The sequence below is a fragment of the Capricornis sumatraensis genome, chromosome 12, assembly GCF_032405125.1.
Source record: "Capricornis sumatraensis isolate serow.1 chromosome 12, serow.2, whole genome shotgun sequence".
Lineage (NCBI taxonomy): Eukaryota > Metazoa > Chordata > Mammalia > Artiodactyla > Bovidae > Capricornis > Capricornis sumatraensis.
In genome coordinates this window covers 62,280,191-62,293,038 of record NC_091080.1, presented here as the reverse complement: position 1 = coordinate 62,293,038, position 12,848 = coordinate 62,280,191, and the positions used below count along the sequence as shown (strand labels likewise).

General features: G+C 36.9%; 1 protein-coding gene across 1 annotated transcript in view; it reads right to left on the bottom strand.

Moving 5' to 3' along the window:
• The window catches only part of SCEL (sciellin), a 140,093-nt gene that overhangs the window by 65,428 nt on the left and 61,817 nt on the right, over positions 1 to 12,848 (bottom strand). Inside the window, exons 19-23 of the mRNA XM_068984367.1 lie at positions 12,117 to 12,176; positions 11,380 to 11,439; positions 9,690 to 9,749; positions 4,835 to 4,885; positions 3,864 to 3,926 (exon numbers count right to left, since the gene is read on the bottom strand). Of these exons, the coding sequence (XP_068840468.1) occupies positions 3,864 to 3,926; positions 4,835 to 4,885; positions 9,690 to 9,749; positions 11,380 to 11,439; positions 12,117 to 12,176 (294 nt within the window). The remainder of the gene's footprint in view (positions 1 to 3,863; positions 3,927 to 4,834; positions 4,886 to 9,689; positions 9,750 to 11,379; positions 11,440 to 12,116; positions 12,177 to 12,848) is intronic.

The window sequence follows — 12,848 nt, the reverse complement described above, 5'->3', positions numbered from 1 at the left end:
TGATGACTTAAAAAGCTGAAATCATGGTCAGATTAGGGACATGCTCTGATAACTGTCCACTTCCCAGTTGAAACGCTATCACTTTCTTTCCTCAGTTAGAGAACATGGTTTGCTATCACTCATTGCATCCATATAATATTTTGTTTTTAAGGGCTGGAAATTAGTGATTTTTCAAAGTGTTCCTCTAAACCACTTTATCATATTTATCCAAAGAAATAGAATAGCCCACAGTAGCAAGAAATCTTGGGATTGATAACACCTGCTTCCAGTCAGTTTTAGACAGTTACCTGCCTGTATCTCTTTCCCCCTCCAAAGTCCTCTTGCCTTAAATAAAAATATAGTTTACTCTTCAAAAGTCTGATGGGAGAGTAAGAACTAAAGGAGAACCACTTGGAGGTTAATCATCAAAAAGTCTGAGAAAACCTACATGGGAAAAGAATCTAAAAAAGAGTGGTATACGTATAACCTGAAACTAACACAGCATTTTAAACCAACTATATTCCAATAAATTTTTTTTAATCTGAGGAAATGGTGTGCATTTCCCTCCCCAACCCCTAAGCATTTCCATAGAATTTGCTTCCCAGCTCATGTCTTCACCTAGTTTCAGCTCTTATCCTTGTCCTCAGATCTCCATGGTAGACAAAACGCCCTTAAACAAATTTTCACTGTTTTGAATTATCTTCAGTAATAATATTCTCAATTAAAGATAATCAACTGGTGTCTACAAACAGTATCAAAGAAATGACAAACATATGAGAATTATCCAAAATATAATGTTCTTGTATAAACTGGTTACAAAATCTGTGTAAAATTAAATTGTGCCTGAAAGACAATCTTTAACATGTTGATTATTCATACATTAAAAGAAAAAAAACTACAAAGAATAAAATTTTGTAGAGGAAATAATATGTTCAAAGGCCTCAACCTTTTAATACATAAGATCAATCTCAATATTTTTGTGTAACTACATATAATTTTCCCCTACCAGCATAATTAAGAGTAAATTGTATAAAAAAGCAAACATGAACATGAGAAATTCCTTTTTGACTGTTCTGCTCAGGACAGAAAACTTGGTTCATTGCAAAACTTAGAACTGTGCTATATCATAGAACAGTATCATAGTTCTAGGAGTACTACAATCATAGAAGTCGTTAAAAAATACATTTTACATCATAGCTCAATATTTTACCTTTTTGTCAGTCAGTCAGGCAGACACACACACATAATAAAATATAAACTTCACAAAGTAAGACTTCCCAACGTAAGAAGAACTCTCATTTTCTGTTCTTTTTCACTTTAGTTAATTGGGGGGGGAAATGCTGACTGCCAGTCACTAAATTAATTACAAGACCATTTAATGGCTTTTCGTCTACAATTTGAGAATCACTAGCTTAGAAAACATATAAACACATGCTATGATTTACCACTTCTCCTAAAATGACAACACCTGTGTTAATAAAGCAAATCCTGAATTGCCTTGATTGACAGTATCATGCTACATATTTTAATGAATTGAAAACTTATAGACACTTTTTTCAGGCCCTGGATTCTTTAAAAAACACAGGAATCTGATATCTAAATTTTATCCAGGAAACAATGTTATGTTTTTCCTATTCAAGTTACTGCTTTCATTTATTTTGCTTTAAGGATATAGGGGAATACATCAGCACACTTAGCTATCATTACTTTCACGTAGGTCTCCCAGGTGGTGTAGTGGTGAAGAACCCACCTGCCAATGCAGGAGATATAAAAGATGTGGGTTTGATCCCTGGGTGGGGAAGATCCCCTGGAGGAGGGCATGGCAACACAGTCTAGTATTCTTGCCTGGAGAATCCCATGGACAGAGGAGCCTGGCGGGCTACGGTCCATAGGGTAGCAAACAGTCGGACATGACTAAAGTGATTTAGCATGCAGTTCAAAAGTTATAAGGTGTTTTGCGGTCATTGGCATAAATTTGCGCCATAGTCACTTCAAAGACAGAAGTAACGTCTGTAGTTACTTGCATGTAGTTCAAAAGTTATAAGGTGTTTTGTGGTCATTGGCATAAATTTGCGCCATAGTCACTTCAAAGACAGAAGTAACGTTTCACATGACCCTGTGAAAGCAGTGGAGACCATCCTCTAGCTGTCCCATGGCAAGAGCAAAAGGCCTAGCTTTGTAATTTCCACTCTTTCCTGAGGTGCTAGATCAACTTTCATTTATTTTGAGATCAAATTCTGTGGACTGTGATTTAAAGACCAGGAGTTGGGCTGGGGGTTGGAAGAACTCACGGAAGGCTATGAGATATTCACCCCTGGCCTCTGTCTTCTCATCTGTGAAATGAGAAGACTGGATTGGGTCTAATCCTCTGCCCATCTTTAATGTCTTCTACTCCTAGGAATCTATGCATATAAATTTTACTGGTTGTCATATTTATTGAATTAGCAATTTTATTTCTCCTCTTCTTTTCAAATGCAACTCACTGACAATACATTCTATATTCAGCAAGCAGTACATATATTAAATTGACAACCTATTATTGTCTTGGAGTCCCACCTCTGTGCCCCCAGTACATAATTAGCTTTAATCTATGATAATTGCCTGCTGTTAATAAGATTGAGTATGTCTACTGAATTCCCTTTTTTGGCACCCGCGGCCTATAATTATACCTAATGTGCACCTAATGATACCTAGTTGTAAGCTTCAAACCCAGTAGGTGTTCAGTAATTATTCACTGCCTAACAGATCACAGAACCACTATTCATCTTCCACTACTTTTCTCCGTGACCCTGGCCAAATCACTTAACCTTTCTGAGTCTTAATTTCCTCTTCTGTAAATTGAATATGTTTGACTGGAATGTGAAAAGTGAAAGTTGCTCAGTCGTGTCCGACTCTTTGCAGACTCCATGGACTGTAGTTTGCCAGGTTCCTCGGTCCATGGGGATTCTCCAGGCAAGAATACCGGAGTGGGTAGCCATTCCCTTCTCCAGGGGGGAATCTTTCCAACCCAGGGATTGAACCCAGGTCTCCTGCACTGCAGGCAGATTCTTTACCATCTGAGCCACCAGGCCCTGCTTTAACTGGAATAGTGGTTTGCGAAATTGTTCAAACTAACTGGGCTATGAGTTCTCTGAGGTTCCTTCTTTCCATCTCCAAAATTTGTGATTTTTCTATGTACCAGATAAACTCAAAAAAGTAAAATCATAAAAACATTTAAATATATATATAAATATATATATCTATAATAGTGGTGTATAATGATATAAAAATCTAAATATATACAATATTACATATAAATATATAATCTAAATATATACATATGTCTATAATAGTAGTGTATAATGATATAAAAATCTCCATAAACCAGAGGCAAAAATTGAATTTCATTTTTCATCATCACAGATACGACTTAAAGAATTATCATTTTAGGTCCATTACTTTGCTAGGAGCAGCAAATCATCTAAAAAATAATGAACCTCATAAAATTTCCACCAACTATCAAATACTTTCCAAAAATGAGATGAATAAATTTGCTTGTAATGAATCTAATGAGGTGTCCAGCTCTTTTTCAAAAATTAACAACCATGAACAAATTTTAATCAAACCGAGAAACAAAGGTATTGCCATCAATACTACAAATCATAAACAGGGCATAGACTAATTATGTTTCTAGCCCAGTCACTCCCTTCGCTTGCTTTATCTGAGTTGTCTTTCTTTCTATTAGCAAATACATATCTTATTTATCAGGGATATATAAAATTCATGATGACTTTTCAAGATTTACATTCAGTTTGCCCATGGAATGATTACAAGTCATTTATATTCATATTATGCTTAGTTAAGGAGAAACAAACCAAAGCAAGTAAATAACATCTTTGTCTTACCTAGCCGTGTTTTTGACAGCTTTGGGGCTTACGTTAATAAGTTCATCAAGACCTTGTTCACTGCTAAAACAAAATAAATGGTCAAATGCAGTTGGAAATTAGAAAATTTTATGACTGGTGTTTTTTCTTTTGACACTTGTAGATCATTTGATGGGATCCTAGACAAAAAGTGATAAATGTACTGAGTTTCTACTTTGTCTTAAATAGTTATCTTTTTTAAATCCTCAAAGCAACTGAATTAAATATCACCATTCTCTTTTTATAAATAAATTGAGTTGCATGAAAGTTAAGGCCTTCTTTAGGCCAAGTATAGGAAATAACTGACAGTGAATTAGGTGGCCACACGTTGCCTCCTGTCCACATTCTTCCTCTCTCTGTTCTCAGTAATTCCTTACAACTGCACAATGCTTTTCACCAACATTATTATCAAAATAATTTTGAGAGGCAGCTTGGAGTTATTCTCTCACGCTTTTCTTAACTTTTGCTCCAGTGGACAATGAGTCTTAACTTTTTAAGAAGACGGGAGCATATTCAAACTCTTGCAGAAATATTATAATCAAGTATTGGAAGGTTATGTCACCAAATTTCTGAAGAGTCATTTAAAAATTAATCCTCAGGTTTATGAAAGAGAATAAAGCCAATATTCTTTGGTTTATTCAGTTTTATGAACTTATAATTTATTAACTAAATTTGCAGTAATAATCTAGTTAAGCTATAATTGCATTAAATGAATTTCTCAGGTAGTCATTATACAGAATTAGCTTCAATATTACAATTTGAACAATATTATTATGTAACAAATTGAAGCAATATAAAAACCTATCCAGCATTGTTACATGTCAGCAAATCAATTTCTCTCGCTCTCTTTTTTTAATATCCCTTTCAAACATCCTTAGCCAAATAATTAACTTTATTCTGGGGCATAAATTGAAGACTTGCTCATGAGTCTTCAACAATACTAATAAACTTACTTTTTCTTTGCTGAGGGAGTCACTTTAATAAGACTGTCCAGGTCTTGGCTCCTAAAAAATGTAAACTTTAATAACTGGTAAAATAAAATCAAATCAGTTATAATTTGTATATTTTTTCAATTGTAATATTGAATAAAATGATTGTTGCTAATTCAAAACTTCACTTTATTGAATATTCTTTTTAGTTCTCTGTGAAACCAGAGAGCTAATATAAATTCATTTCTTACACAACTACATATATATGAAAATTTATTTTTATTCTGATTCCTTTCAAGACAAACTCAATTTAAGTTGCTCTTAAATTTCTTATTTCCTGTATTGTATTTGGTACTAGAATCAGCATTTAGAATTTGTTTCAAGGTTGTAATGAACAAGATAAAAATTTGAATTGTACATCATTTCAATGTATTCCTTGCTTCCCTCTCCTCAGAATAAAACAAAACAAAAACCTGGAACTTTTTTAAAAACAGTGTATTTCCTGATTCTAAGGTATGGATGTAATATAAATAATATGAATATGTAATATTGAGGCAACTCCAAGATACTAAACAATTCAGAATCATGCTTCATGCATGATCTATATCAGAACAAAGACGACTTCTGACAATAAGATTTGCTTTTGTACTCAAAAAGGCAATATATTTATTTTCTTTATAATAAATACATTTCTTATATTTATTTTTTATAAAATAAATAGAGGAAAACAATAGAATGGGAAAAACTAGAGATCTCTTCAAGAAAATTAGAGATATCAAGGGAACATGTTATTCAAAGATGGGCTCAATAAAGGACAGAAATAGGAGGGACCTAATAGAAGCAGACGATATTAAGAACAAGTGGCAAGAATACACAAAAGAACTGTACAAAAAGATCTTCACCACCCAGATAATCACGATGGTGTTATCACTCACCTAGAGCCAGCCATCCTGGAATGTGAAGTCAAGTGAGCCTTAGGAAGCATCACTATGAACAAAGCTAGTGGAGGTAATGGAATTCCAGTTGAGCTGTTTCAAATCCTGAAAGATGATGCTGTGAAAGTGCTGCACTCAATATGCCAGCAAATTTGGAAAACTCAGCAGTGGCCACAGGACTGGAAAAGGTCAGTTTTCATTCCAATGCCAAAGGCAATGCCAAACAATGCTCAAACTACCGCACAATTGCACTCATCTCACATGCTAATAAAGTAATGCTCAAAATTCTCCAAGCCAGGCTTCAGCAATATGTGAACCGTGAACTCCCTGATGTCCAAGCTGGTTTTAGAAAAGGCAGAGGAACCAGAGATCAAATTGCCAACATCCACTAGATCATTGAAAAAGCAAGAGAGTTCCAGAAAAAAATCTATTTCTGGTTATTGACTATGCCAAAGCCTTTGACTGTGTGGATCACAATAAGCTGAGGAAAATTCTGAAAGAGATGGGAATACCAGACCACCTGACCTGCCTCTTGAGAAACCTGTATGCAGGTCAGGAAGCAACAGTTAGAACTGGACATGAAACAACAGACTGGTTTCAAATAGGAAAAGGAGTACGTCAAGGCTGTATATTGTCACCCTGCTTATTTAACTTCTATGCAGAGTACATCATGAGAAACGCTGGGCTGGAAGAAGCACAAGCTGGAATCAAGATTGCCGGGAGAAATATCAATCACCTCAGATATGCAGATGACACCATCCTTATGGCAGAAAGTGAAGACGAACAAAAGAGCCTCTTGATGAAAGTGAAAGAGGAGAGTGAAAGAGTTGGCTTAAAGCTCAACATTCAGAAAATGAAGATCATGGCATCCGGTCCCATCACTTCATGGGAAATAGATGGGGAAACAGTGGAAAAAGTGGCTGACTTCATTTTTCTGGGCTCCAAAATCACTGCAGATGGTGACTGCAGCCATGAAATTAAAAGACTCTTACCCCTTGGAAGGAAAGTTATGATCAATCTAGACAGCATATTAAAAAGCAGAGACATTACTTTGGCAACAAAGGTCCGTCTGGTCAAGGCTATGGTTTTTCCTGTGGTCATGTATGGATGTGAGAGTTGGACTATGAAGAAAGCTGAGCACTGGAGCTGATGCTTTTTAACTGTGGTGTTGTAGAAGACTCTTGAGAGTCCCTTGAACTGCAAGGAGATCTAACCAGTCCATCCTAAAGGAGCTCAGTCCTGGGTGTTCATTGGAAGGACTGATGCTGAAGCTGAAACTCCAACACTTGGCCACCTCATGCGAAGAGTTGACTCATTGGAAAAGACTCTGATGCTGGGAGGGATTGAGGGCAGGAGGAGAAGGGGACGACAGAGGATGAGATGGCTGGATGGCATCACTGACTCCATGGACGTGAGTCTGAGTGAGCTCCAGGAGTTGGTGATGGACAGGGAAGCCTGGCATGCTGTGGTTCATGGGGTCGCAAAGAGTCGGACATGACTGAGCAACTGAACTGAACTGAACTGAGGCAATAATAGCTCTAAAAGGGGGCTTCCCTTGTGGCTCAGTGATAAAGAACCCGCCTGCCAATGCAGGAGACAGGTTTGATCCCTGGGTCGAGAAGATGCCCTGGAGAAGGAAATAGCAACCCACTACAGATTCTTGCCAGGAGAATCCCATGGACAGAGGACCCTGGCAGGCTACATACAGTTCATGGGGTCGCAAAAGAGTCAGACATGACCTAGTGACTAAACAACAACAATCTCTAAAAAGACATTTCTGTTTTTGTACTGGGCTTTCATATCAACTCTAACCCCAAAAGGCCTAAACAAGATATATATCTTGATATACATTATTATTGGACAGTTTATTATATATCCTGAAAAGAAAAGAGACTAGAAAGGCTTCTATCACCTAGCTAATCTTTAGGATTAATCTATAAGTGAATTTTATTGTGTTCATATCCTTCCATGTAAATTATTGCAATCTGTTATATTGAATTATTTGAAATTGTCATCCTGTGGGTCAAAAATTGTTGAAAGTCAACAATTTCATAAGATTCAACCTAATAGATAACTTCTTAGGTCTCTTCTTTGAACTAAGCATTGATTGGTGCAATGGGGACTCAGCAATGAAGAAAAACAGTAGCAGTAATAGTAACAGCAATGCTGCTGCTGCTGCTAAGTCACTTCAGTCGTGTCCGACTCTGTGCGACCCCATAGATGGCAGCCCACCAGGCTCCCCCGTCCCTGGGATTCTCCAGGCAAGAACACTGGAGTGGGTTGCCATTTCCTTCTCCAATGGATGAAAGTGAAAAGTGAAAGTGAAGTCGCTCAGTCGTGTCCGACTCTTTGCGACCCCATGGACCACAGCCTACCAGGCTCCTCCATCCATGGGATTTTCCAGCAAGAGTACTGGGGTGGGGTGCCATCGCCTTCCCCAATAATAGCAATAGATAATGTTTAATAAGTACTTGGGGAATAAATGCTTCATAAGCTAATTTTTCTGGTAATTCACAAAGAAGGTAATTCTTACAATCCCCACTTTACAGATAAGGAAGCTGAGAATTCAAGGAGGTGAAATGATTTGTCCAAGGCTGTACAGCTAACAGATATTCTCTAAACTAAAAAATGTTACTACCGAGTGGAAGAGATGAACACATGACATAATGCAAGGCATGGCAGAGGATGGGTGCCGAAACAAGGCTCACATAGATCGCATAGGAAAGGTCATATTACTAAGGCTTTCTTCACTTTACAAACTAAGTCATCTTGGAAGAGGGACAAGGGATAACTGTCTTTCATAGAATCTTAATCTGTAACATAAAGTATTAACGTGGTCTCTGGATTTGGTATCTGACCCTCACACAGTGACTATACATTATACTTTTATTTAGTGAACAAAATATAAGGACAATTTAGAACTCAGTATTCAAATGAAAGAATGATAAATTCTTCGCTCTAACCATAAGGTGAATGAAGCAATATACGCAATGGAGGCTGTGTTTTGGAAGTTGTTCCAAGTACATGCAAGGTTGATCTTCTTCACCTACCCACATGAAATACTGCCTAGGAATCAGCAGTCTATGGTCCTCAAGCTAAATCCAGCCTGAAGGCTGGTTTTACAAGTAAAGTTTTATTGGAACATAGCCATTCCCATTCCTTTACAATGTGTTATTAATACTTGCTAGTTTAAATAAAGACTGTTTGGGGCCCCTATTCCTGAACTTTTTCTCCCTAGCCCTTTAAGCAGAAGTCTGACTCCTGATCTAGTCTAGTAAACTTTATATGATAACTAACTACTGTAAAAATAGAATTCCTAGAAGCAAAGTAAGATAGAAAACTCTGTGAGAGAGAAGATGTGTGCTTTGGTACATTTTGTATTTAACTCACATTCAAACTAGCATAACAGTATGTGTTTATAGGTTCATGGTTTGGCTATATCCCTTTGTTTACTCAATACAGTGTACCTTAAAGAAAATTCTTTTTTGTTATTTTTATTATTTCAATGAACTAACTATAATTTTTTAAATGACCTCCCAACTTTAGGAATTATTGGAGTGTAAATGGAAGAGGAGAGGAAAAACATGATGAATGAAGGAGATTTTCTTCACATGAAGACCTTCTCTTAGGCTGCGTATCTCTAGGAGATTGTTTGGGGAAGATACTTCATCCCAGGAGGAATCTCGATTTATTTTGAGGAAATTCCAAGCATGGAAAACAAATCCCACATGGATAAGAGATTATTCTCATATGTTAAGGAGTTCCTCCACAAATATTCACAGCCAGGGAGCCCCAAATAAAGGAATTGAACACTAGTTTTCTGACACAGAGCTGTTGTTTTGGGTCCCCTTATTGGTGGTTTCTTGATGGAACAATCAGTTTTATCATATTTTCTAAGTTGAACAGAATAAAATGGAGAAATAGAAGAGTTTCATAATCCTCACCCTTGGTTAGTTTTGTTTGTTCCCGGAGTCACTTTGATGATGTTGTCAAGACTTTGGTCCCTTTAAGACATGGAAAAAGGGATGAGATCATATGACAGGTTACATCAAGTGGTTGAAAATATTTACTAAAATGGAAAAGCGTTTTTTATTACAAAAATATTTTACTATAAAATATTTACTAAAATAGAGATCATCTCAAGGGATTGGAGGTTTTCATTGTTGACTCTGAAAATATATATTTGGACCTAACTATAATCACATAGAAATAATGAACAGTAATTAGTGGTTTCAGAAAATTCATGATGTGCCAAGCACTGTGCTAAGTGATTTATGTGATTTATATGATTCAGTGCTCATATCAACCCTATGAAATAGTATAAAAATATTAATAAACAGAAACCTCAATGAAATAGAGTTGGGAGACCAGAATGGGGGCTCTCTCCTGCCCTGTGACAATAGCAGAAGCCAGCAGGAAGAGGAAAGACTGTTCTCCTTGCCTGGCAAGGACTCAGCCAATTGAAAAGCTGTGAACTCTGTTTACTTTAGTCCTCCCAATCTCTGTTCCTCCCTCCCCTCTATAAAAGTGTTCTTCCTTCCCCTTCAGGGACTTGCATGTGGCTCCCCATGGTTGCAGACCCCAGACTACAATTCTCTGATGATCTGAGCAAATCCGTCTTGTCTGGAGAAATACCTGACAATCTATTTGTTTCAGGTCAACAATAGGAAGTATCATCATCTCCATTTCACAAAAGGAAAAAGTGAGACCCGCAAAGATGAAGTTTTTCCCACGTGGCCTGTAGTGGCAAGGCTGGAATGGAAAGCTATGTAATTAACCCCAGAGTGTGCACACTTGTCATAACGCCAACCATCTTATTGGAAATTATTAACTGAATTGACATTGGAAGTGACGAGGGAACATCTGGCCCGATTTCCTCACTGTGAGGATGAGAAAACCAAAGTCCAAACAGGAGTGTGATCAGGCCCATTTCTCACTGTTAGTGAGGGCAGAGTCATGCCCAGACCCACATCTCTGGGTTCTGGTCTGATGCTCTTTCCTCTCTCTTGTGCCATCCCTCTGCTTAAGAAAAATAAACAAGCCAACCAATAAAAGTGTCCTGACCACTACTGTTTGGAACAGGGAACTCTATGTTGTGTGATAGCCTGGATGGGAGTTTGAGGGAGAATGGATACATGTATGTGCATGGGTGAGTCCCTTTGCTGTCCACCTGAAACTATCACAGCATTGTTAATCAGCTATACCCCAAAATGAAACAAAAAGTTTTTAAAAAAGAAATAAGTAAAATAATTGCCTATGAAAGACTCTACCTAGTAAACCATCATTTCCCTCAGCCCTTGACAACCAAACACTTTGTTTTCTTGGTTGCCAATGGATTTGCCATTCTGGATATTTCAGATAAATGATATATAATTGTGAAAAAAAAAAAGGTGACTTGTCCATCCTGGGAAAACACTGCACCTCATGAATCAAAATACCTACATTATATTAGAAATTGGCTGACCAAAATCTTTAACAGCTTACATATGAGGTGGTGCAGGTTACATGGTTTTTCTTGAACTATCATTGATACATTGATACTATAGCAGTGTCAGTCTGCTGAAATGATGATTTAAGTATGTTTTTAAACATTGGTTAACATGAAACAAAAAAGAGGAATGTACTAAATCTTACCCTTGCACACTTTTCCCAGTTCTTGGGTTCACTTTGATGAGGTTATCCAGGTTTTTGGAACTTTAAACAAAAAGAAACATAGTAAGTAAAAATGAAATTATATCAACTAATTAAGTCAAGCTAATTACTTTAAAGGATATATGTGCTCAAGATGAATTTGACAATTAAGTTTTGAGAGAAATCAATACCAGTCTATATGTTTCACTTAAAAGAGTAAAATTTTTGACTTTCATTGCTATCAGTTTCCTATATACTCTCAAAATAAAACAATAAAACTAGGGCAAGATTGAGTTTAAAAGATCATCTCTGGAACTATTTGCCCGAAAAATCTTACCTTGTCAGCCCCATTTGGTATTCTACCTGATGCAATAGCTATAATTAAACTGTGTTTTGTTAATAATTTCCATTTAAAGGGATTTAAATGGAAATTTAAACACTTTTGTATTTAAACACATTTTCCTTTAAAGGGATTCTATATCCATTATTTCACATGATCTTTATAATAATCAAACAACAAAAGTGGAACAGACATCATGATCTTCATTTTATAACTAAAGAAGTCTCAGCTTGGTATTCAAGGGACTTGCTCAAAGATACCCAGCTGATAAGTAGTGGAATTCAGATATTTTGACTCCAAACCTCTTTTAAACACAGCTTCTCTAATGAGAGCCACAAACTGATTCAGAACTTGATGCACAAATTGATGGGAAGGAAGAAAGATAAGGTATAATCCTCACCTTAGGTTACTTCTGTTAATTTCAGGGGTCACTTGGATGAGATTGTCAAGACTCTGGCCCCTTTAAAACATAGAAAAAGTGGTAAGGTTAATAACAGATTACAATTAAGTTGATAAAACTATTCATTAAAACTCAGAAACAGTGTAAACAACCGAAATCATGCCAAAGAGCTGAAGATTGTTAAAAGCACACAGAAGTATGTAGGGATTTATACATCTCTGAAACTTACTGAGACTCAGAGAGACAATACTTTAATCTTGGAGCCATCAGGCACTAGCAAATACTGAGATAGGCCTCTATTTTGATTCATCGAACGCTATGCCCTTAGCCTTTTCCAGGTGCACTAAACATATTCTGTAATAGTCTGTGGACACATTCCTGGAACATTCCACAAGGCACAACTCCACCCATCAGCTTCCAACATGCTGTGGGAATTTTGAACTTTGGAGAACCCTTATTTTGTAAAATTGTCAGCCGTTAGCAGATTTTCTGTTTAAACACTGGATTTAGATAAGTGTACCCATAATATTCATTTGAAGGACTGCTGCTAAAGCCAAAGCTCCAATACTTTGGCCACATGATATGAAGAGACAACTCATTGGAAAAGACCCTGATGCTGGGAAAGAATGAAGGCAGGAGGAGAAGGGGACGACAGAGGATGAGATGGTTGGATGGTATCACCAGCTCAATGGACATGAGTTTGAGCAAGCTCTGGGAGATGGTGAAGGACAG